Source organism: Corvus moneduloides, chromosome 23, assembly GCF_009650955.1.
Source record: "Corvus moneduloides isolate bCorMon1 chromosome 23, bCorMon1.pri, whole genome shotgun sequence".
Lineage (NCBI taxonomy): Eukaryota > Metazoa > Chordata > Aves > Passeriformes > Corvidae > Corvus > Corvus moneduloides.
Genome location: NC_045498.1, coordinates 2123854 through 2144125, shown reverse-complemented (window position 1 = coordinate 2144125; position 20272 = coordinate 2123854). Strand labels below are relative to the sequence as shown.

Below are 20272 nucleotides of genomic sequence, written 5' to 3'. Positions count from 1 at the left end.
CATCTCTGCCCACAGAGCTATCAACACCCAGGGGACCATGTCCATGGGGAAATGTGCTGGCAGGACGCATGGACACTGGAAAAGGAGACCAACAGTGACAGAACCCATCTCAGGCACAGCCGAGGGAGCTGGAAAGGGGCTCAGCCTGGAGCAAAGGAGGCTCAGCGGGGACCTTGTGGCTCTGCACAAGTCCCTGACAGGAGGGGGCAGCCGGGGGGGTCGGGCTCTGCTGGCAGGGAACAGGGACAGGAGGAGAGGGAACGGCCTCAGGCTGGGCCAGGGGAGGGGCAGGGTGGATATTTGGGAAATTTCTTCACTGAAAGGATTGTCCAGCCCTGGCACAGCTGCTCGGGGCAGTGGTGGAATCCCCATCCCTGGACGCGTTCAAGAAAGGTGTGGATGTGCCACTTGGGAACACGGCTTAGCGGCGGCGGTGCAGGCACCGCGCAGCGCCCGGACCGCTCCGCCCCCGCTCTCCGTGAGGCGCTGAGGCGGCGGGGGCGGGGCAGGGGGCGGGGCTATTTCGGGGTCCGGCCACGCCCCCGCCCCGGCGCTGGGCCCGCCCCCGCCCCGCCCCGCGCAGGCGCAGAGGGGCAGCTGGGCCTCATGCGGTTCCCAGCCGAACCGGCCGGCAGCGGCGCCGCGCGCGCTCCGCATCTCCCGCCCGCTCCCCCCCCGCGCGCGCCGTCCGCGTGCCCGGCGGCCACAGGTGAGGGCGGCGGGCGGGACCATCGGGGCAGCCCGGGGGGGGGGGCGGCAGAGCGGGACCACGCGGATCCCGCGGGCCTGGCGGGGGCACACGGGCGGCGCGCCGGAGGTTCCGCGCGGCGGTGGCGGGAATTTCTGGCGGGAGGAGCGGGGAGGGGAGCGGCCCTCGGCGGCGGGGGGACAGCGGGCACCGGCCCTCGGCGGCGGGCGGGGGAACATCTTGGGGGTCGTTGTCAGGAATGTCAGGGCCCGGGGCGCGTCCTCCTCGCAGAGCCCGCGGTGAGGCGGAGCCGGTGTCTGTCGCGTCCAGGCGCGGGGCAGATGAAGTACATCCTAGTCACGGGCGGGGTGATCTCGGGCATCGGCAAGGGGATCATCGCCAGCAGCATCGGCACCATCCTCAAGTCCTGCGGGCTGCATGTCACCTCCATCAAGATCGACCCCTACATCAACATCGACGCCGGCACCTTCTCCCCGTACGAGCACGGTGAGTGCCCCGCGGGCTCAGCATCGGCGTCTGCCGGGTGGCCCCGGGGCTGCCTTGGGTTGCAGTGAATCATTTCCATTGTAGGAGCCTTTGTGCCTGGTCCTGCCTGCGGGCCCCGCAGGCTGAGCCTGCCAGCACTCCGGGCTGGCTGGTGGGGCTGCTGTGCCCCCAGCACAGATGTGCTCTGGACTGTTGTTGCTGCTGCCCTGAGGGGTTCAGTCTCCAGTGCACTGGTCCTCTCGGTTATATAAGGCTGTTAGTTTTATTCGCCACTCCTAAACTTGCTGTGGCAATCAGGGAAGGTGTTTCCTTAAACTGAATTCTTTCACATGCCTGCTATGTGTGCTTGTGCCTGTTTCTGTGTGTGCAGGGGAGGTGTTTGTTCTGGATGATGGAGGGGAGGTGGACCTGGACCTTGGGAACTACGAGCGCTTCCTCGATATCCGACTCACCAAAGACAACAACCTGACCACTGGGAAGATCTACCAGTATGTCATTAACAAGGAGAGGAAGGGAGATTATCTTGGCAAAACGGTCCAAGGTGATGCAAAACTTCTTTCCTGGTGCTTAGAAATGCATTCTGTCCTGGCTGGATGCTTTTGTCTTTCATCTTCACTTGAGGCTCTGCACCATCCTGCTTGTGTTTGGACTGTGCTGGACTTGGGTCCAGCTGTCTAATGTAGTCAGTGATGAAAGTGAACAGACTTCAGACCAATACACTTGGGGGTTGCTTGTTAGCTGGTTAAAATGGTTAATGCTTTTGTTAACTCATGTCATTAGAAAACCCAAAGGATTTGTGAGTAACAGATCAGTCCCTTCCCTTTTTAACCATTCTCCACAGTTGGTTGACATTAGGACTTTTATGGACGTTAAAAACAGAGTGACTCTCTGCTTAGAGAGAACAATTTGTGCTTGAATCTTTCAGCTTAAAGGAAATGTTGCTTACATGTGTTTAAATTGAGGCAGGGTTCCATTTCCTGCCAAGGCACTTGAAAATCACAGCCAAGAATAATCACTTCAAAAATGCATAGTTCTTTAAAGACACAAATTCCTGCTCAAGCCCTATGGGAAGCACTGGCTAGTGATTGTCAGTAATTTGCTCTGTAATGAGTTAAGGGGGAGAAACATGTGGGGGTGCTTTAACCCTTGCCTGGGTTTCCTTTCCAGTTGTTCCGCACATCACAGATGCCATACAGGAATGGGTAATGACACAGGCACGGATTCCTGTGGATGAAGATGGCATTGAACCCCAAGTTTGTGTGATTGAGGTTTGTAACTTTTAAAAAGTAGATAGTTTTGCTTCTTGTATGCAGTATACTGATCTGTATGCATATTTTGCATATTTCTTTACAGAAATGTTCAACTTGCATGTTATTGAATGGGTTAAAAATTCCCCTTGTTAACTTCACTTACTCTATTCTTCTGAATTGCAAAGTACAGCTGCCTCATGAGGAGCAGCCCCACAGGACCCCAGGGAGCGGCTGGAGCTGGGCCAGGGCAGGCTCAGGCTGGAGAGCAGGGAAAGGTTCTTCCTCCAGAGGCTGCTGGGCACTGCCCAGGCTCCCCAGGGAATGGGCACGGCCCCGAGGCTGCCAGAGCTCCAGGAGCGTTTGGGCAGCGCTGCCAGGGATGCCCGGGGTGGGGTTTGGGGTGTCTGTGCAGGGCCTGGGGCTGGACTGGATGATCCTGTGGGTCCCTTCCAGCTCAGGAAATTCTATGAATTAACCTACAGAATTAATTTTTTAGCTCTTGTAACTTAATATGCCAGTCTGAGTTAATCGTGCTGTGCCCTCTTCTTCCTTGGTGGCTGGAGGGAGGGCAGGTAAACCCCACTCTGGAAACAGTTGTCTTTCCTCCTCAGCAGTAAAAGGAGCCTTGAAGTGACCATTTCAAGCACAGACATGTGATAGGGGATGGCACAAGTTAGTGGTGGCAGTTTTCCGTGTGTTTATGGAACATTTTGCTGCCAAAAGGAGATGGAGCAGGGTGAAGGCTCTGATGTTGCTGAGCTGGCTGCTGGGATATGCTAACACAGGAGAGGGAGCTTGTCAGGTCATGGTGACTTGGACTCTGCCTGCAGCTTGGGTGCCAATTTCTGTGCCAGCATCACAAGCCCAGATCTGAAGTACCGAGGGGGGACTGTCCGACAGGGCCTGGGAGGCTCCAAGTATTGTCTTGTCTCTGTTCCTTCATGTGTCCACTCTGTTAAGTTTTAGGAATTATATAGAAATTTTGCTTCTCAGTGCCACCTAAGGTTCATAAATCATAATTTTAACATTTAAGTCTTTCTCTGAAGAGAAAATAGAGGTAAAGCTGATGTTTCTGGAGAGGTGCTGCCCATATGTAAAGCTGTTTTTCTTGTGGCTTTTTGATTTATGGGGAAATTATGGAGGTAGAATAGTACTTGGAACAGATTGGAGGCTGTGGAAGGAGTGCATACAGCTGGCAAATGCTGGTGCTTTGCATAGAACAGAATCACAGAATACCCTGAGCTGGAAGGGACCTTCAAGGATCATAGAGTTCAACTCCAGGCCCTGCACAGACACCCCAAATCCCGCCCTGGGCATCCCCGGCAGCGCTGCCCAAACGCTCCTGGAGCTCTGGCAGCCTCGGGGCTGTGCCCATTCCCTGGGGAGCCTGGGCAGTGCCCAGCAGCCTCTGGGGGAAGAACCTTTCCCTGCTCTCCAGCCTGAGCCTGCCCTGGCCCAGCTCCAGCCGCTCCCTGGGTGCTGTCCTGGGTCATAGCAGAGACTGGTGGTGCACCTCAGGAGGAAGCTCTGTTAGTGTTGATACTCCTTTAGGCAATCAGAGGCATGTGCTGGGGAGATGTTTGTGTGTTGTTCTGTGTATTTGTACATCTTTAGTGTACAGCTTCACCAGGTGCTGTTTTGGCAGTAACTTGAATTCCCTCTGTCTGTGTGTTCCCAGCTCGGGGGCACGGTGGGTGACATCGAGAGCATGCCTTTCATCGAGGCCTTCCGCCAGTTCCAGTTCAAAGCCAAAAGAGAGAATTTCTGTAACATTCATGTCAGTCTGGTTCCCCAGGTAAGGACCCAAAACGTGGTGGTCAGAGGCTTCCTCAATCCAAAATTTGCTTCCTAAGCAGGTGCTTCTGAAATGTTGTATCTCTAAGTGTTTCTACTTCTGTATTTCTGTGGATATAAACTTCTGGCAGAAATGCAGAGATTATATCATTTTGTATTTGAAAAGTCTCACAGGAATTGAACAGGAGCTTTTCAAAGTGTATAAATGTGTAATAAAGGCTTGGGAGTTGCAGGAATGCAGCATGAGCATTCCCTGTGCCAGGCTGAACTGAATTTGACAGAGCAAATTGATAATTACAGAGTGCAGATCAATCTTTGTTCTCTTCTCCCTTTTCCCCCTTCTGTTCAGGCCAGGTGATTTACAGAGGAGAGTTAGAAATATAAAATATTAGGTATTTGGAGGGAGCAGTGGATAAACCTTAGGCTCTCTGTCCCTCTCCTTCCTGCACTCTGGTGGGCAGACTGGAATTTGGGTTCCTGCTGGTTGCTTGCAGTCCTGGGGATTAAAATGGGGTACACGAGGTTCATGTGAATTGTCCAAGAACTGAGTCAAAGTTTTCACAAGATGGGTGAGAGTCCTGATTAACCTGCTGAATCATTGCTGCTGATCATAATCTGATACACCAACTGCTGCTCTTCTCTGACCAGCCAAGCTCGACAGGGGAGCAGAAGACCAAACCCACCCAGAACAGTGTTCGTGAGCTCAGGGGTCTCGGGCTCTCACCAGATCTGGTAAGGTTTGTGTTGCACGGTTTTGAGTGTAAAAATCTGGCATGTTGCAACAGCAGTCTTGTCTAATTAATGCTTCAGTTGAGAGCTCTTGTACAGTGGTGATAAAAAAGAAAAAGAAACTGAGTTGTGGGTTTTTTTTCTCAAATCACAGAGCCTGCACAAAGACAGCTCTTTTTTAGAGGTCTGTTTTGTGAATGCCTGAGTATTTCTGTTTTGCATCACAACCCTGATGTTGCTGCTCTGTTAGATTGTTTGCAGGTGCTCCACTCCACTGGATACCTCAGTAAAAGAAAAGATTTCCATGTTCTGTCATGTTGAACCAGAACAGGTAAGGATTGCTGTCTGTGCTTCCTTGCAGTAAATACTGGAGCTCTTTGTCAGATGCTGAGGGGAATTTTGTCTGAGCGCAGCAGTTCCAGCTCTGTGTTTTGGTAGCTGCATAAATCATTTGCTGCTTTGTCTTACCTACCTTCCAGACACATGGACCTGTTGCTAAACCAATTCTTTTTGTGTCAGCACCCAGGCTTTCTTATAAGGTAGTTGGTGTAAGCTTAGAGAATCCTATGGAATCCAAGGTGATTTCTGAATCACTGTTTTGACCTTAATTATACTTCCACATTCCTTCTGTGAACATAGAAGAATGAGATTTTCCAGTATTTAGAGGTGAAAGAATTGCCCCAAGCTAGGTTTAACGGATATATGACTGTGTTTCATGCACTGCTCTTTTCACAGTATTATTTTTCTCCCCAAGCTTTGGGAGAAGCATTGCTTCACTTGAAAGTTGTGATATGCACAAATTCCATGTTAGCACGATTCTTTCTGTACTGAGACTCATAACACAGTCAAAGGGGGACCTTGGAAAATAGTCAAAAGTATGTAGGCTGAATGTTAGCGCTTTCTGATCCAGCTGGAGCTTGAAAAATGTTGTCTTTTTGTGAAAGACTGAGTATCACTCCACAATCCCAGGTTCTGTCAAGCAATTTTTATTAATTTGCTCTACAACAAGACCAAACTTGAGTCCTGCAATTTCAAGCACTGCACTGCTGGCAATAATGTTGATGTGTCATCAGTAAAATATCTACCTCTTGTTGGCCAGGAATTCAAAATAAGTTGGCTCTTGTCCCTTTCCAGGAAGTTTAATGCAGTTCTATGTAGTTGTTGCTCTGACTGCATTTGCACTTGGATTGAGAAGTAAACAGCACTGAGGGTAAAAGGAAAATGTGCAGCCAAGGAGGTTTGACTAGTGCAGTGTTGAACTCTGCTTTCAGTTGAGTCAGTAGAAATGAGGATTTTAAAAAGTTGTGCCAGTGTGTTTTAGATCCTTAAAGTACAGCTTCATTACTAATGGGCAGGTGACAGTTGTCCTGAGCCATCTTTTCCTGTTTCAGTGAACTAGAACTGTTGATGTAAATTTTCCTCATTGACCTAAGAATTCTTTCCTCATAGTTGTTTAATCCTAAATTTGATGAGGGGCACCCTGTAAAGTGATCACAGATTTCCCTGGGTTTCAGTCAGACTGGGAGCCCTGATTAGGAAGGACGGTGGTGGGCAGGGGGAAGCTGTGCCTGTGGCAGTATGACTGTAGCTTCATGTGGGATTCTGTATCACAGGAGTCTCCCTGGAGTGTTCTTTGAACTTTGCTGTGTATTGCTCATGTAATGTGCAGGGCAGCTGACTTTCCTGCTGCTGGGTTACTGTGTTATAGCCCTTCCCAAGGGCTTCAGGGAGCAGTAATGCCTTGGAAGTACTGAAGAATGGCCTTTTCAAGCATAAGGAAAGCAGTGTTAAGCTGTTGATATGTTATGTTATTCAACATGTTACTGCCTGGAAGTTTAGGTGGTCACGTGCTTTTCTGATAGAGACAGGAACACTGAATGTCTGAGTAGAAATGGTTGTACGGGCACTGGATGCCTGTGTTTTAATGACATCCTTCTTTTATGAACAGGTCATTTGTGTTCATGATGTCTCCTCTATCTACCGGGTTCCTCTGTTGTTAGAGGAGCAGGGAGTCGTGGACTACTTCAGGCACAGGCTGGACCTTCCCATCGAGAGGCAGCCCAGGAGGATGCTCATGAAGTGGAAGGAGATGGCTGACAGGTGAGCTGCACTGCTGGGCACACTGCAACACACTTCCAAGACTGGTTCATCTTCTTGGTTGCTGGTTGTGTGAGATGATGGGTGTTATTTCCTGTTCTCAGGTGTTCTTACATGCTCACATTGTTTTTTCCTTTTGCTCAGAGCCCCATCCCCAAACCTTGAATTTTTCCAGGGCTGAGGAATCCCCAGCTGCTGTAGACAGCCTGTGTCAGTGCCTCACCGCTCTCATTGTACAAAATTTCATCCTTATATCTAGCCTAAATCTCCCCTCTTTCAGATTAAAAGCATCACCCCTTGTCCTGGCACAACAGACCCTACTAAAAAGTCTGTCCCCCTGTTTCTCATAAATCCTCTTACTGGAAGGCTGCCATAAAGTCTCCCTGGAGCTTTTTCTTCTTCAGGCTGAACCACCCCAATTCCCTCAGCCTTCTTCCATAAAATCCTGTGAGATAAACTTAGTGAGATCCTTATCTTGTGTTCGAAGTGTACTGTCTGTGTCAAACCCAGCTTGAAGTAATTAAAAGCCCTGCCCTCCCTTTCTATAAGAAAACCTCTCAGTAACATTACAAAGTGTTAAAATCCTTTTGTAGCTGTATGGAGATGTCAGGAGTGTCAATAAAAGGCACTTTTGCATGTGCTTTCAGGCAAGTGAGACAAATGTTTGGTACCTGTTCTGAGACTCCTTGGACACTGGGGTTTTTTCTTGTGAGGAGTAGACTCAATGTTCATGGGGAAATAGTGAATAGAGTCTTTTCAGAAAGGACTTGAGTGTCAATATGTTTGACATGAGTTAAATATGTTTGTTCTTATAAGAAATTAAGAGATGTCAAGATGTGGATGCTTTCATGCTTTCCTTTATTTGTGTGCCTGACACAAGCCAGCCCTGTCAGTAACGTTTCCTTTTGATGGGGAAAGCCCTTGGTCCCCAGCTGGGCTGAAGGTATTTAGCAGTTCTGAGAGAAACTTTAAACAAACTCTTGGCTGTAGCCAGGAATGCTGTGTGAATCCCGTGCTGCCAGGTGCTGGGGATTGAAAATGTAGGCAGCACATCCTTAGGACTCGAGAAATGCGCTCTGTGTTTGTAGCTGCTGAAATGAACTCAGTCAGCAGCAGTGTGGGAAGATGCTGTGCAGTACAAACATACGCCAAGCTGTGCTTTGATCCTCTCCTAGGAGTTCACTGCAGTCTGTGAATCTAATACAGCTTCCTGAAACGGCGGTTTGGATCTGCTCAGAATGGCTTTTCATCATCAGGAGAGATGAGTTAATTTATATGTGGCTTTCTGCAACTGTTTTCCTTGGTCTTTGTTTTGGTTTTGATCTTGCTTTGATGTTTCTAAATCATAATTATTATGAAAGGTCACTCTTTCCAAAGATGTCAGCTCTGTTGGACAGACTTAGAAGAGCACAGCTGATTGTTCCTTGAAAAGCTGAACAGAATGTGATTCCCATCCCTCTCCTGTTACTGCTGGAATAACCTGTGTGTTCTGTAGGTACGACCGTCTACTTGAAACATGTTCCATTGCACTTGTGGGCAAGTACACCAAGTTTTCTGACTCCTATGCATCTGTCATCAAAGCCCTGGAGCACTCTGCCCTGGCCATCAACCACAAACTTGACATTAAGGTAGGGATGGGTCTGTGTGTGTGTGTGGAAAAAACTCCCTCCATGCTCCTTCCACCTACAGTGCTGCCCATCCTAATTCAGATTTCCACAAACCCATAGGCAGATTCAGCTGGTGAACATCCAAATTGTCCTTGCATCCAAACAGCTGCTTTGATCATAACAGCATCAAAACAGCTGTTACCAGGCCTAAACCAGCTTCAGAGCAAACCAGCCTCTCATGCTGTGATCTGTATGAGGTGTCTGCAATGGATGGAAACTCCTCAGTGCTCAGCATTGTGTGCTGTGACAGTGGTAGATGGATTGGAGGAGGGCACTCTGCTTTAATTCCTCTGACAGTTGTTGCAAGTGATCCTTTTTTGGGGTTGTTGCTGTGTATCATAAAACTCAGGTTTTATGATGATCCTGCCTCAGGCTTTATTAAGGTTTTCATGCTGGTTTGGCTGTACAGGTGCTTTTTGGGGTCTTGGTGGTAGCTGGATGCTCTGAAGAGGTGAAATAGATACCTGTTGCCAGAAATTTTATATTCATTTCAATAGACTTTTAAATGTCTAGCAGTTTCATTATGTCAGGGAGTCATGGAAATAGGTGGTTGCTTTTTAACAGTACTGATCTAGGTCTGGGTTACCTTTCAACTTCCAAAATCAGTAGAAGAAAAGACAGGTGAAGTGCAAACCCTGCACATGCATCTGTGGGTAGCCCCTGGCACAGCTGTGTCTGAGTGGCTCAGAAGTGAAGTGAGCTCTGTGAGCCTTGTGCATGGAGATCTTATGCTCAGGAACTAACAGTAGTTAGTTAAAGAACTGATGGGTAGTTTTGCAACCTCCAAAAAACAACCAAAAAAAAGACAAAATGGTTATTTTAAAGGTTTAGCAGCCTGCCAGAACGTCCCGAAGTTCAGGGGTACTGGAATACTGGAGATGAGAAAATGGAAAAATTGCAGGGTTTTTTTCCATTGTCATAACGCCCTTTAATTACAGCAGCCTCACCATATCCTATTTCTTCTTCAGTGCCTCTTGAAGAAGATGTTTATTTGATGAGAGAGTGGTAGGTTTTTTTCTCTCTGTGTGGTGGTTTGTGCCTGCACAGCCCCATGTTCCCACCTTGCTGTGCTACAGGCTGGGGCTCTTGGACTTGGTGTATGTTACAGCCGAGCTGCAGAGAGGGGAGGATGGAGGAATCATGGGTTCTGTTTGTGCACCAGTAGTAGGGTGGTGAGGAAAGTAGTTTCGTTGGCTAACAGATGGGAAATCAGCCCAGAAATAAACTTAAGTATCCATTAGGAAAAAAATGCAGAGCTATCCAGGAAGAATGATGCTATCCTAATTTAATGAGAATTCGAGATCCTGTACACTCTTGTGGCAATATCTCATCTCATCTCATCCTTTTTTGGATTTCTTCCCAGTACATTGACTCTGCCGACTTGGAGCCAGACACTCTGCAGGAGGAGCCTGTGCGGTACCACGAGGCATGGCAGAAGCTCTGTGGTGCTGAGTAAGTTCTGCTCTGGCCCTTTCCTTGGAGAATGTCTGATAAACCTGCTGCTGCTGCTGGCTTTGGAGTTACGGGCCTCACTGGAGACTGTTTTCTTAGCCACTGTACCAGCACACTCTGACAAGGCCCCCAAACACCTCTCAGGGGGATTTAGGATAAGATGTTAAATGGAGAATTGTTAAAGAAGTGCGGGAGTTGGTGAAAGGGAGCAGAAAGGGGGAAATGATCATGCTGGTGAGGATATGCACACCTGCATGATCAGGTGGAAACAGTGAGAGGAAATCAGAAGAAAGGAAAGGTACTGGTAGAGGCTGTTAAAGCCAGAGTGAGAATGGAAGGTGTGTATGGGGTAACAAGTTCTTTAGAAATAAAATGTGAGAAGGGGAAAAGTGTTAGTATGCAGAGGAGGGCCAAGAGTTAGCACAAAAACAAGAACGAGGGCCTGTTACCCCTCAGGGTGGCAGGATTTGGATGGGATCAGAAGAAAGAAGCTCCTGCAGAGTTTGGTGTTAGGGCAACCTGACACTGTAGCCAGAGGCTTCCTCAGCGTGGGCCTGGCTGGGTGATGTGTTTGCAAACGTGTTTGGTGCAGGGCATGTGAGTCCCACAGCATGAACCATTTCAATATGGTAACCTGCATTGTATTTGGGATCTTTCTTTGGGAAGGTAAAATTGGCATTTATAAAATATTTCCCTGTAAATTCTGCTTTGTGTGACAGCTCATGTGAAGTCATGTGGAAACTGCTGCAGCCAGGCCTTGCCACGTGGCTACTTGAGAGCCCTTTTCAGGAGAGAGGTCTTGCAAGCCCAAGATTTTATGGCTGGGAGGTGATATGTGGGTATGTGGTTTGGGGGAGCCATGCTGAATGGAATCCTTTCATCCTCATGCAGCGGAGTTCTGGTTCCTGGTGGATTTGGTGTTCGAGGGACAGAAGGCAAAATTCAAGCTATTTCCTGGGCAAGAAAACAGAAAAAACCCTTCTTAGGTGAGAAACATGTTTCATCCATAAGAAGAAAGAAAGCAAAGGAAAGGAGGTTGAGTAACAGCCTAACAGGTCTGCAGCAAGAGCTGCCCTGGTTTTCACTGGTGCTTGGGATGAGCAGTTTTGCAGGCAGTTGGCTGAGGAAGGCAGTGATCTGTGCTCAGCTGAGCTGGGAATGCAGCCTCATCCCTGGTTAGCTCTGAAGTGGTCAGAGTTGGATGGGATGTGCTGACAAGGAATCTGTAATGAGGGGATAGCAGTCTGGGAATGTTTCAGAGCAGGCTGTGGTGGTCTTGGCACCAAGAAATATGTGAGTATGAAATGCCTGTGGTGAGAGACTGAACTGGTGTGTGAGCAGAGGGATGGGAAAGGGAGGGAAGTAAAGCTTGTCAGGACTGCAGATCCCTAAATCCCAGTCAAAGATCTGCCTCATCCAGGTTTTCCTCTGACTCAGGATACTCTCTGAAGGTGTGTGTGCTTTGCACCGTGGGCTCAAAGGTCCTTGTCCTGACCTGATCCGTGTCCTGCCTTTCCTTCCACAGGAGTCTGTTTGGGAATGCAGTTGGCAGTGGTGGAGTTTGCACGCAGTGTCCTTGGTTGGCAAGGTAATTGCACAAAACCCTTCCTGCCTTTTGGTCATTTCTTGGGTTGCTTGAGTAATACCTGTGATTTTACATTTTTTATAGGTAGGTTTAATTTTTCCCCTAGACCTGTAAAAATCCTCATCTCTTTTGCTAATTCAAAGTAAAAATTTCCTTACCATATTTAAATAAAAATCAATGGAGTAAGTCATGCTTATAATGACAGAAAGCTTCCTCTTGCTTAACATGAGGTTCAGCTCCTGAATGAAACACTTTGGTGGCCTACATGTGCTGGGCATCCCAAATTCCCACTGCAGCCAGGGGGAATGAAGCCCAAAAACCACTTCAGCCAGCCAGCAGTTGCAGCTCCTTCAGTGAGTGGAGTTACCTTCTGAGCCCCACTGCTTGAATTGAGCAGGTCCCTGTTAACAGAACTCCCTTCAGAGATTGCTAAATGGAGTTCTCAGCCTGACTCTGACTTTCAGCAGTAGTGAGGGTGAGAAAAAAGGAGTTTCTCAGACCACTCTGCTCCCTTCCCCCTCTGCGCCTTTACTTCTGTATTTGAAGCTGTTGAATGTGGGCTTTTCCTGAACGAGAGTGGGTTGTCCTTTGAAATTGATACCAAACAGTGCTGACAGCCCTGTTCCTGCTGCCTGGGGTGTTCTGTGCCTGGGGGGGTTCAGCACAGCTGGGGATGAGAAGCAGCTGTACCTGGGGCAGGTCCTGTAGGTGATGATGTCATGGTCTGAGAGACTTGATGTTTCTGATTGCTGAACGTTACATTGCAGATGCCAACTCAACAGAGTTTGACCCCAAAACTTCTCATCCAGTGGTGAGTTTATGGTGACTTTCTTGTGATATCCTTACAGACTTATCTGCACGTCCCTGGGCACAGTTGCCAGGAGAAGCTGCGGCTGCCCCTGAATCCCTGGAAGTGTCCAAGGCCAGGTTGGATGGGGCTTGGAGCAGCCTGGCACAGTGGGAGGTGTCCCTGCCCATGGCAGGGAGTGGCACTGGATGGGCTTTTAAGGTCCCTTCCAACTCGAACTGTTGTATGATAGCCACAGACAGTCCTGAATTCCTGGGAATGGTTGTGGAAATCTCTGTGTTCCTTGTCCAGGAACATAATGATTGGCTTCTGCTGTAATTTGAAATGCTACTCAAAGTGAGGAGGTTAACAAAAAGCAGCTTATGATGTTGTTTATCTGAGAGTAAGCAATTCTGCTTTGGGGATTTTGTTTCCATAAATTTGCTTGTTTCACATGCAGTTCAGTAAACAGCACAGTATTGGTGGGTGTGATCTGTGTAGACTCTGACTGAGGCCGTTTCCTATGTGAAAGCTTCCTGAATATCCACAAACCTCCCGTATGTTCTGTGCAGGCTGTACCAGAACAGCTTGGCCAGCTAACCTGGTTCTGTTGCTCTGCCTTGTCAAGACAGTGTTCCTTGGGCTGGTTTCCTTGGTTTTTTGCACGAATGTTGGTGGGATTTTTTTCTTTTAACATGTCAGAGTCTGCCTGGAACTATTATTCCTCCCTGATTCCCACTTCCCTCTGAATTCTTTCCACAGGTCATAGACATGCCAGAACATAATCCTGGGCAAATGGGCGGGACAATGAGGCTTGGCAAGAGAAGAACACTCTTCCAAACCAAGAATTCAATCATGAGTAAGGCCCTTCTTCCCTCTTCTGGAAATCTTTCCTGGGAATGGCTTGCATGTATGGTCGGTATGGGGAAGTGAGACCTGGGATTGTTGAAGCATCCTTGAATGGCAGGTGGGGAATGGGGGTTAGGAAATTTGATCCTCTCCAGAAGTGGCAGATTCTGAAGGATGCTGTTCAAATGAATGTGTTAAAAGCTGTGATCACTGCTCTAAGGAACATCTTCCTTCTGGTGCAGGGAAGCTGTATGGAGATCATGATTTCTTGGAAGAGAGACACAGACACAGATTTGAGGTAAAAATGCTCCTGTGGGTATCGAGCTTTCCTGTGTAATCCAGACTCAAGAGATCATGGCTTGTCTTGCTTCTGGTTTTCTAGGTCAATCCAGAGTTGAAAAAGTGTTTTGAAGAGCAAGGTCTGAAGTTTGTGGGGCAGGATGAGGAGGGAGAGCGGATGGAAGTGGTTGAGCTGGAAGGTGAGTCCTTAAGCAGTTGGTTTGTGGGTGTGGGATGGACAAGGGAAAGTGTTTGGAGGGTAATGGAGCAAGTTTTTGTGTGGGACCCATTCAGACTGTCTCAGAATGATTCCATCCATAAACTGATGGTAAAAATAGAATCCCATGTCCCTGTCCATTTATGGACAAAAGGCATGGAAATGATACTTCGCTGTCATCACGGCTTCAGCAGAATTGGGATTTCACCTGCAGCTCAGCCACAAGCTTGAGAGACTTGATGTGAATGTTTTGTTTGTTCCTCTCAGAGCATCCTTTCTTCGTTGGTGTTCAGTATCACCCCGAGTTCCTCTCCAGGCCCATCAAGCCATCACCCCCATACTTCGGGCTCCTCCTGGCATCTGCAGGGAGACTCACCCACTACCTACAGAAGGGCTGCAGGCTCTCACCCAGGTGGGTTTAAGACAGACCCCAGTCAGAGCTGCCACAGGCAGTGCTGCTTCCTGCAGGATAACCTGGAGCATCCTCTTGGCACAGAGTTCCTGGGGATAACTTGGTATTGCAGCACCTCTTCTTTCCACTCTTTTTTTGAAAGCTCATGTCTGGTGTGTTGAGGCTGATTGTGGGGCCACAGAGCTGTCCTGCAGAGAGGCCCTGGCTTCAGGGAGAGGAGATCTGCAGCCTTGTGCTGTCAGTCAGGATGTTTGGGGAAACAGGTTGGGCCTGCTCTTTTACATGGCTGGAGACCTCATGGGCTTTTCCCCACATTCCTCACACAAGTCCCACGTACAGGCACGTCCATAAGAAGCTTGTTCCTGCTGCTGGTTTAAAGAACAGGGCCTGGTTGTTGCAGCCTCATATTTTTTTCTGCTGACTTCAGCTTTCTTTGTTTCAGTTTGCAAAGCAAGTGGTGTTTTGGGTGGATTTAATGATGCAGTTACTTGGTGCTGCTGTTCCCCAGTGCCTGCAGTTCTGTTTGGCACTTGGGACTGTGCAACCAATTACAACAATTTGGTACTGACCTGTTCTCCTCACAGAGAACCTGGAGGGGTTGCTGAGTCCTGGTAGGCACTAAATGAAAACCAGACCAAGTGCAGGGGAGAATTAGCAGTGCCTGTATCAAACCCAGGCAAATGCAATGCCAAAAGGAACGTGCTGGCTTTGTGGGTTGAGCTGCAGTGCAGCTGCACCACGGGATTCCTGTGTCAGTGTTAACATCACAGTGGTCAGGTGGGGTCCAGAAGAGTTTCATGTGTGAGGGACCCTCATTTCAATGCCTCCAAGGGTTGAGGGATATTTTAATTTTCTGCTTTTGCACATTTGAGTTTGAAATGGCTCCTCACAGCAGAGGAGCTGAAGTTTTCCCTGTGTTGCAGCATCCCACATCAGAATTATCAGTCCTTAAAGGACTTGTGCTCCCTAACCCCAAATCTCCAAATCTCTTCCTCCTGCAGGGACACCTACAGCGACCGGAGCGGCAGCAGCTCCCCTGACCTGGAGATAACAGAGCTGAAGTTCCCTTCAGCAAATCACGACTGATTCCTGGTAATGTTTAATGATCTCAACCTCTTCCTTTTGGAAAAAATTCCTTGCCCAGTCTTTGCTCCTGGCATCTGACTTCCACAGTATTTGGTAGGAAGCTGGCACACCATGAGATGTGCTGGTGCTCATGTGTTCCAGCTGTGCTGAGGGCTGGGTAGTGCCTCTGTCTATGTTACAGCTGGGGGTGGGTGTCCTCTTAGCAAACTGACCCACAATAAAATACAAATACACACCAGTTTGGGGTTAAATTCACATAAAAGCACCAGTGGAGCACAAACTCCTGGAAATGAGGACAGAGCTGAGCAAGGGGTTCCTGGGTTTAGGAAATGCAGTGTTTTGTAGTCCCTCACTACTGTAAAATAATACTTTGGAAGTATCCATTTGTGTCCATCTCCTGGGACAGCAGTTCCTGTCAGACCTGGGGCTCGAGCTCTGGTCTGTTAAGGGCTGCAGGTGTTACAGGGATGTGAAAAGTGGATGTACACAGTTCAGGGAAGGAGACACTAAAACCTGGCACTCAGACTGCACCAGGAGAACAGGCAGACTTTAAATCTGAGGTATCCCCCTGTGCAGTAGGTGATCATGGATGTGACTTCCCCTGCTCTGGCTGGTTTGTGTGGGGGTTTTGCAGGAGCTGAGCAGCATCTGTGCACACAGCTCTGGGGGGAGAGCAGGGCTCTGCTGCTGAGTGCCAGGGCACTCAAGAGGTCCAGCCCTTCCCTCCTCCCCCTTCCCTTTGTGTAACAGACACTTCCAGAGTGAACTGCAGAGGGAAAGCAGGGCCAGCCCCAGTGTGTCACAGGAGTGCTCCCCATCCCTGGGCACAGGACTGGGACCAGATGCAGGGATTGCTGGGTGTTGGGCTGTTCCACAGCTGGTGCAACACCAAGAGCTGAAGAATTCTCTCTGTAAATTTTTATCCTAAAGATACTCTGAACCTTGGTCTCACTGACAGTATCCCATGTGCTCCCTAATGTGGCACATCTGGTGGCTTTGAGGCTGTCCCCACATGAGAGAGCTGTGGGGAGGGTGGCAGTGTCCCTGGGGCTTGTCTCAGCCCAGCTCTCCTAGGGCTGCAGCACAGTGTCCCTTTGGCACTGCCATGGCAGTGCTGGGCAGAGCAGGGGCTCGGTCCTGGCTGAGCGCTGCTCGCTCCCCGTGCTCTGGGTGGACGTGGGTGTGTGTGTAAGGAGCATGTGTCCAGGGGAGCCTTTGGTGGTGCCACAGTGCCCTGGAAAGCTGGCAGACACCCCTGAGCTGGGCACAGGCTCTTGCCAGGGCCCACGTGTCAGACTCTGCCTCCAGGGCTGTGCAGTTCCAGCCTCTGGCTCTTCCCTGTGAGTAACTCCTGCTCCTTTTCTCTCTCCCTCTCCAGGTGTGTCCTTGCTGCAGAGAGGAGTCACTGTTAGGTTTTCCAGGTGTTCTTACAGCAATAGCTTCAACACCCTCAGCTTTGGGCTTTCCTAATTTATGGGTTTATAATTTTTGTTCTGAGATCCTGTCCCTTATTTCCTCAGCTGTTCTGTCCTTCCTTTATTTTCTATGTAGATCTTGGTTATTTGTGGAGGAAAGTTCACAGAGGCCCCTCCACACTTCCTTCAGTTCCTTCAGTTGCTTGGAGGTCAAAGCAAACTGGGGTGTGGGATTTGATGTGTTGAGGGGAATCCCATGGCACATGTCCTACCCAGTGCAGGGAGTGCTTGGCATCAGGGTGCCTTGGACACTGACAGTGGAGTTCTTTCTCCAGTCTTCCTGCTCCCTCCTCAGTCTTCGCTTACTGGTGAAATTATGGATGGCATGAGATTTTGGGGGCTGGCTCAGCGTCTGAGCTGGGCTGTGCTGCAGAGAAGGCTATTCATGCTTCATGAGTCTTTTTGGTTCATGCAGCTTCATGCAGCCTTTTTGGTTTGTTTTTTCTTTTTTTCAGGCAAAAGGGGGAGGGGATGATTTCTGTTTGTTTGGGGTTTTTTTTCAGTAGTATTTACAAATCTTTGGCACTGGTGCTCTTGGTGCATTCATTGTCACAATGAACTTGTAACCAGGAAAATCTTCCTGGAATTGTGTTACTCTGGAACACGCTCAGCTCTGGCTGACGTGTCACTGCAGGGATGTGATTAACTGGGATCAGGTTGGGGGGGCAGGAGAGCAAAGCTGCCAGGGAAGCCCTGACCCGAGGGGTCGGTGCGAGCCCTCCCTGTGCCAGCACTCCTGGAGCTGGGAAACTCCGACCCCTTGCATCAAGGGGGAGGTGAGAACAGAGTGAACCACTGAGCCACTTCCACTGCTGCCTTGAACCGTGTCCCTGCCCTGGGACACAGCAGTTCCTGGTGCTTTTTCATGGATTTGAAGTGGAGCCTTTCGTTGCCTTTTTGTCCACGTTGGAGCTGTGTGTCCTGTGCTCCCGCAATTCCCAAGGGCTGTTCCTGAGGGAGGGGCTCGTCCTCCCCTCGGCGTTACCCGGGTTGGGTGGTGGGTGTTGCTGTCCAGCTGTGCAGTGCTGAGGGGGCTGAACTCCTTTGGTTCCCTGCCTGCTGCTGCCATGGAATGCCCTGCGTGGCCCTTGGTGTTTGAGAGGAAAGGAAGAAAAGTGTCTCCGCTGTCTGAGATGTCGCACACTCAGAATCCAGCAGCTCGGTGGAGTTTGGGGAGAGCTGCACGGTCAGACCTGGCTGAGCCATGAAACCAAACCCTGTCCTGTCCCTCCTCAGTGACCTCCTCCCCACCCCCCATGCTTTAGTCCTCAGTTGTTTTAAATATTCCCTGTAAAGCTGCTGTGAGCCTGGAGAGCTTCGAGCATTCCTCGTGTGCCAGTTCCAGCTGTTGTGCAGGAATGATCAAGTTGCAGCGCTCTGCTACTGCCCAGTCCTGCCCTGGCCTGGCTACTCCTGGGGGCAGGGTGAGATCTTCCCTCAGCTGCAGCACAACTGTGTTTTTTTCTCCTGAAATGTTTGTTTTGGCCAAAACTGTGCAACTGACTCGGTCATTAAATGCTCATTTGTAACAAACTGAGTAAGAGCCCTGAGCTCACTCTGTTCTGCCTGCTCGGAGGGAGGGAAAGGACTGGAGCACAAAAGTGCCTGACCTTGAATTAATCCCCTCTAAGCTAGCAAAAACTTGTGAGCTGTATTCACAGTGGGTTTAGATGTGGATCTCCAAAGTCTGAAATTATGGAGCTTCCCTCCAGCAGTGGAGAAACCTGGGGAACCTGGGCTCAGCCTAAGGAATTAGGCTTCAAGCTACCCCTGGAGGGTTTGTCCCCCACTCTGCCATAGCCTTTCTTGCCCGCTGCAGGCCCAGGCCCATGGCCAGAGCTGTGTCCCTGGGCCATGGGGTGATGTGGGGCTGTCACTCCCACCAATTCTGCTCTCCCCAGAGCAGCCTCAGCCCTGGCTCTGGGTTCAGTAACCAACTCCCTTGGGACAAGTCCTGGGAGAACTGTCACCCAAGGGCACCCTGTGGTTCCTGTCCCCACTCCCCATGAGGAGGGGGAAATGCTGTTCCCCTTTGACTCCTCATCCTCAGCACTGGGGCCAGGCTGTCTCCCCGCTTCTGCTGGGCCCTGGCTGCTCCCAGGGCTCTGCCTTTGCCTCAGCATCTCCCGGTTACAGGGTCCTCAGGGGCGAGCTGGGGTGATGGCACAGCCTCCCCCGACCAGGACTTGGCACCCCCAGGTGCCCAGCCCAGGCAGGACTGGGCTGTTCCCACTGTCCAGCTCCTGGGTTTGTTGGTCCCACGGCAGCCCTGAGCCCACTCCACCCCAGTGGCATGGGGAGCTCTGTTTTGGTGCCCACCCTGAGCTGCTGCACTTCAGCTCCTGAGCTGGAACAGCAACAGAAATGAGCAGTTAAAGAAGATGCAGCAAAATTTTACAAATAAATTGGGCATCCATGGGGCTTGGTGCAGAGGTTTGGGCATTTGGTGGCTTTGGGACCTCACCAAAGCGCTGCTGTGCCCCGACAGCACAGTCCCAGCCCAAACCATGGATCCAGCTGCCCCCAGGCTCTGCTGCCAGGGGCCGTGGGCACAGACGCTTCTGCTGCAGTCCCCGAGGAGATGGCGCTTTGGGGGGACGGTGCTGGCACGGTGGAGCCCAAGGACCCTGTGAGCCTGGGCTGGGTCCCTGTGCTGTGACAAGTGGCCCCAGGGGTGAGTCACCTGGGCAGGAGCCCCGGGGCAGCAGAGCTGGGCCTGCAGGAGAGACCTGGGGGCTTCTGCCCCCTCACCTGGGGCTGGACCTCGAGGACCAGCCAAGACTTTCCAGTGCCCACCTCACTGCCCTCCCTGGGGCTGGGTGCCCCTTACCTGCCTTCTCCTGCCACCAGCCCCTGCAGGATGTCACCAGGTGCTCCAGGTGCAGCTCAAGCTGGGACACAAACCCGCGGCTCAGAGCACATGGCGGTGAGACCCATCGCCCCTCACTCATCAGCCCTGTCACGGAGGACCAGCCCTGCTGAGCCCCAGGTGTGGGGCCTGGCCAGGCCCCCTCGGCCTCAGGCCCCTCTGGGTTGCCCATCCCGTGCGAGGAACCCTCTCCCTGTGGGACGGAGCAGCCCCTGGCAGCCCTCAGGGGCTCATGTGGGTTTGGGCTCATGGCAGTGGTCTGTGTTGGGGAGCAGTGTGGGGGACTCAGCTCCCACCCCTGTCTGGCTGCAGGGGCTCTTTTCCCACCTCCCTTACCGGCACCAGGGCCCCAGGAAGGGCTCTGAAGGGTGTGGGCAGCGATGGGTTCAGGGGCTCAGCCAGGGGCTGCCCCTGCCCCAACACCCCCCTCAAGCTCCAGACTGGAGCAAGGAATTGCCAAAGCCTCTGTCAGCACCAGGCAGCACTCGAAGGGCAGGCGGGGGTGTCAGCCTGGGGGTGCCACAGGGGC

The 20272-nt window shown here is 50.6% G+C and overlaps 1 protein-coding gene across 2 annotated transcripts; it reads left to right on the top strand.

Moving 5' to 3' along the window:
- Positions 1-620: 620 nt before the first annotated feature.
- On the top strand, positions 621-18411 carry CTPS1 (CTP synthase 1). Of its 2 annotated transcripts, none has more exons than XM_032132072.1 (19): positions 621-709; positions 1019-1195; positions 1566-1736; positions 2363-2463; positions 4124-4240; positions 4888-4971; positions 5219-5299; positions 6917-7068; positions 8561-8693; positions 10096-10184; positions 11076-11170; positions 11710-11772; positions 12537-12580; positions 13319-13415; positions 13648-13703; positions 13788-13884; positions 14169-14313; positions 15315-15405; positions 16778-18411. In XM_032132072.1, the coding sequence occupies exons 2-18, from the start codon at positions 1030-1032 to the stop codon at positions 15397-15399; spliced, it is 1776 nt and encodes a 591-aa protein (XP_031987963.1). In that variant the 5' UTR covers positions 621-709; positions 1019-1029; the 3' UTR covers positions 15400-15405; positions 16778-18411. The 2 variants fall into 2 exon arrangements, with proteins under 2 accessions (XP_031987963.1, XP_031987962.1); XM_032132071.1 differs by having other exon boundaries at positions 664-709; positions 980-1195.
- The last annotated feature ends 1861 nt before the right edge of the window (positions 18412-20272 follow it).

What these genes read in the sequence shown, in the direction of transcription:
- CTPS1 (XM_032132072.1), top strand. Translation starts at nt 1,030, where the DNA reads ATGAAGTACATCCTAGTCACGGGCGGGGTGATCTCGGGCATCGGCAAG. An exon ending in CCCAAGTTTGTGTGATTGAG is followed by an intron (nt 2,464 to 4,123) that starts GTTTGTAACTTT and finishes GTGTGTTCCCAG; the next exon opens with CTCGGGGGCACGGTGGGTGA. An exon ending in ACCACAAACTTGACATTAAG is followed by an intron (nt 8,694 to 10,095) that starts GTAGGGATGGGT and finishes ATTTCTTCCCAG; the next exon opens with TACATTGACTCTGCCGACTT.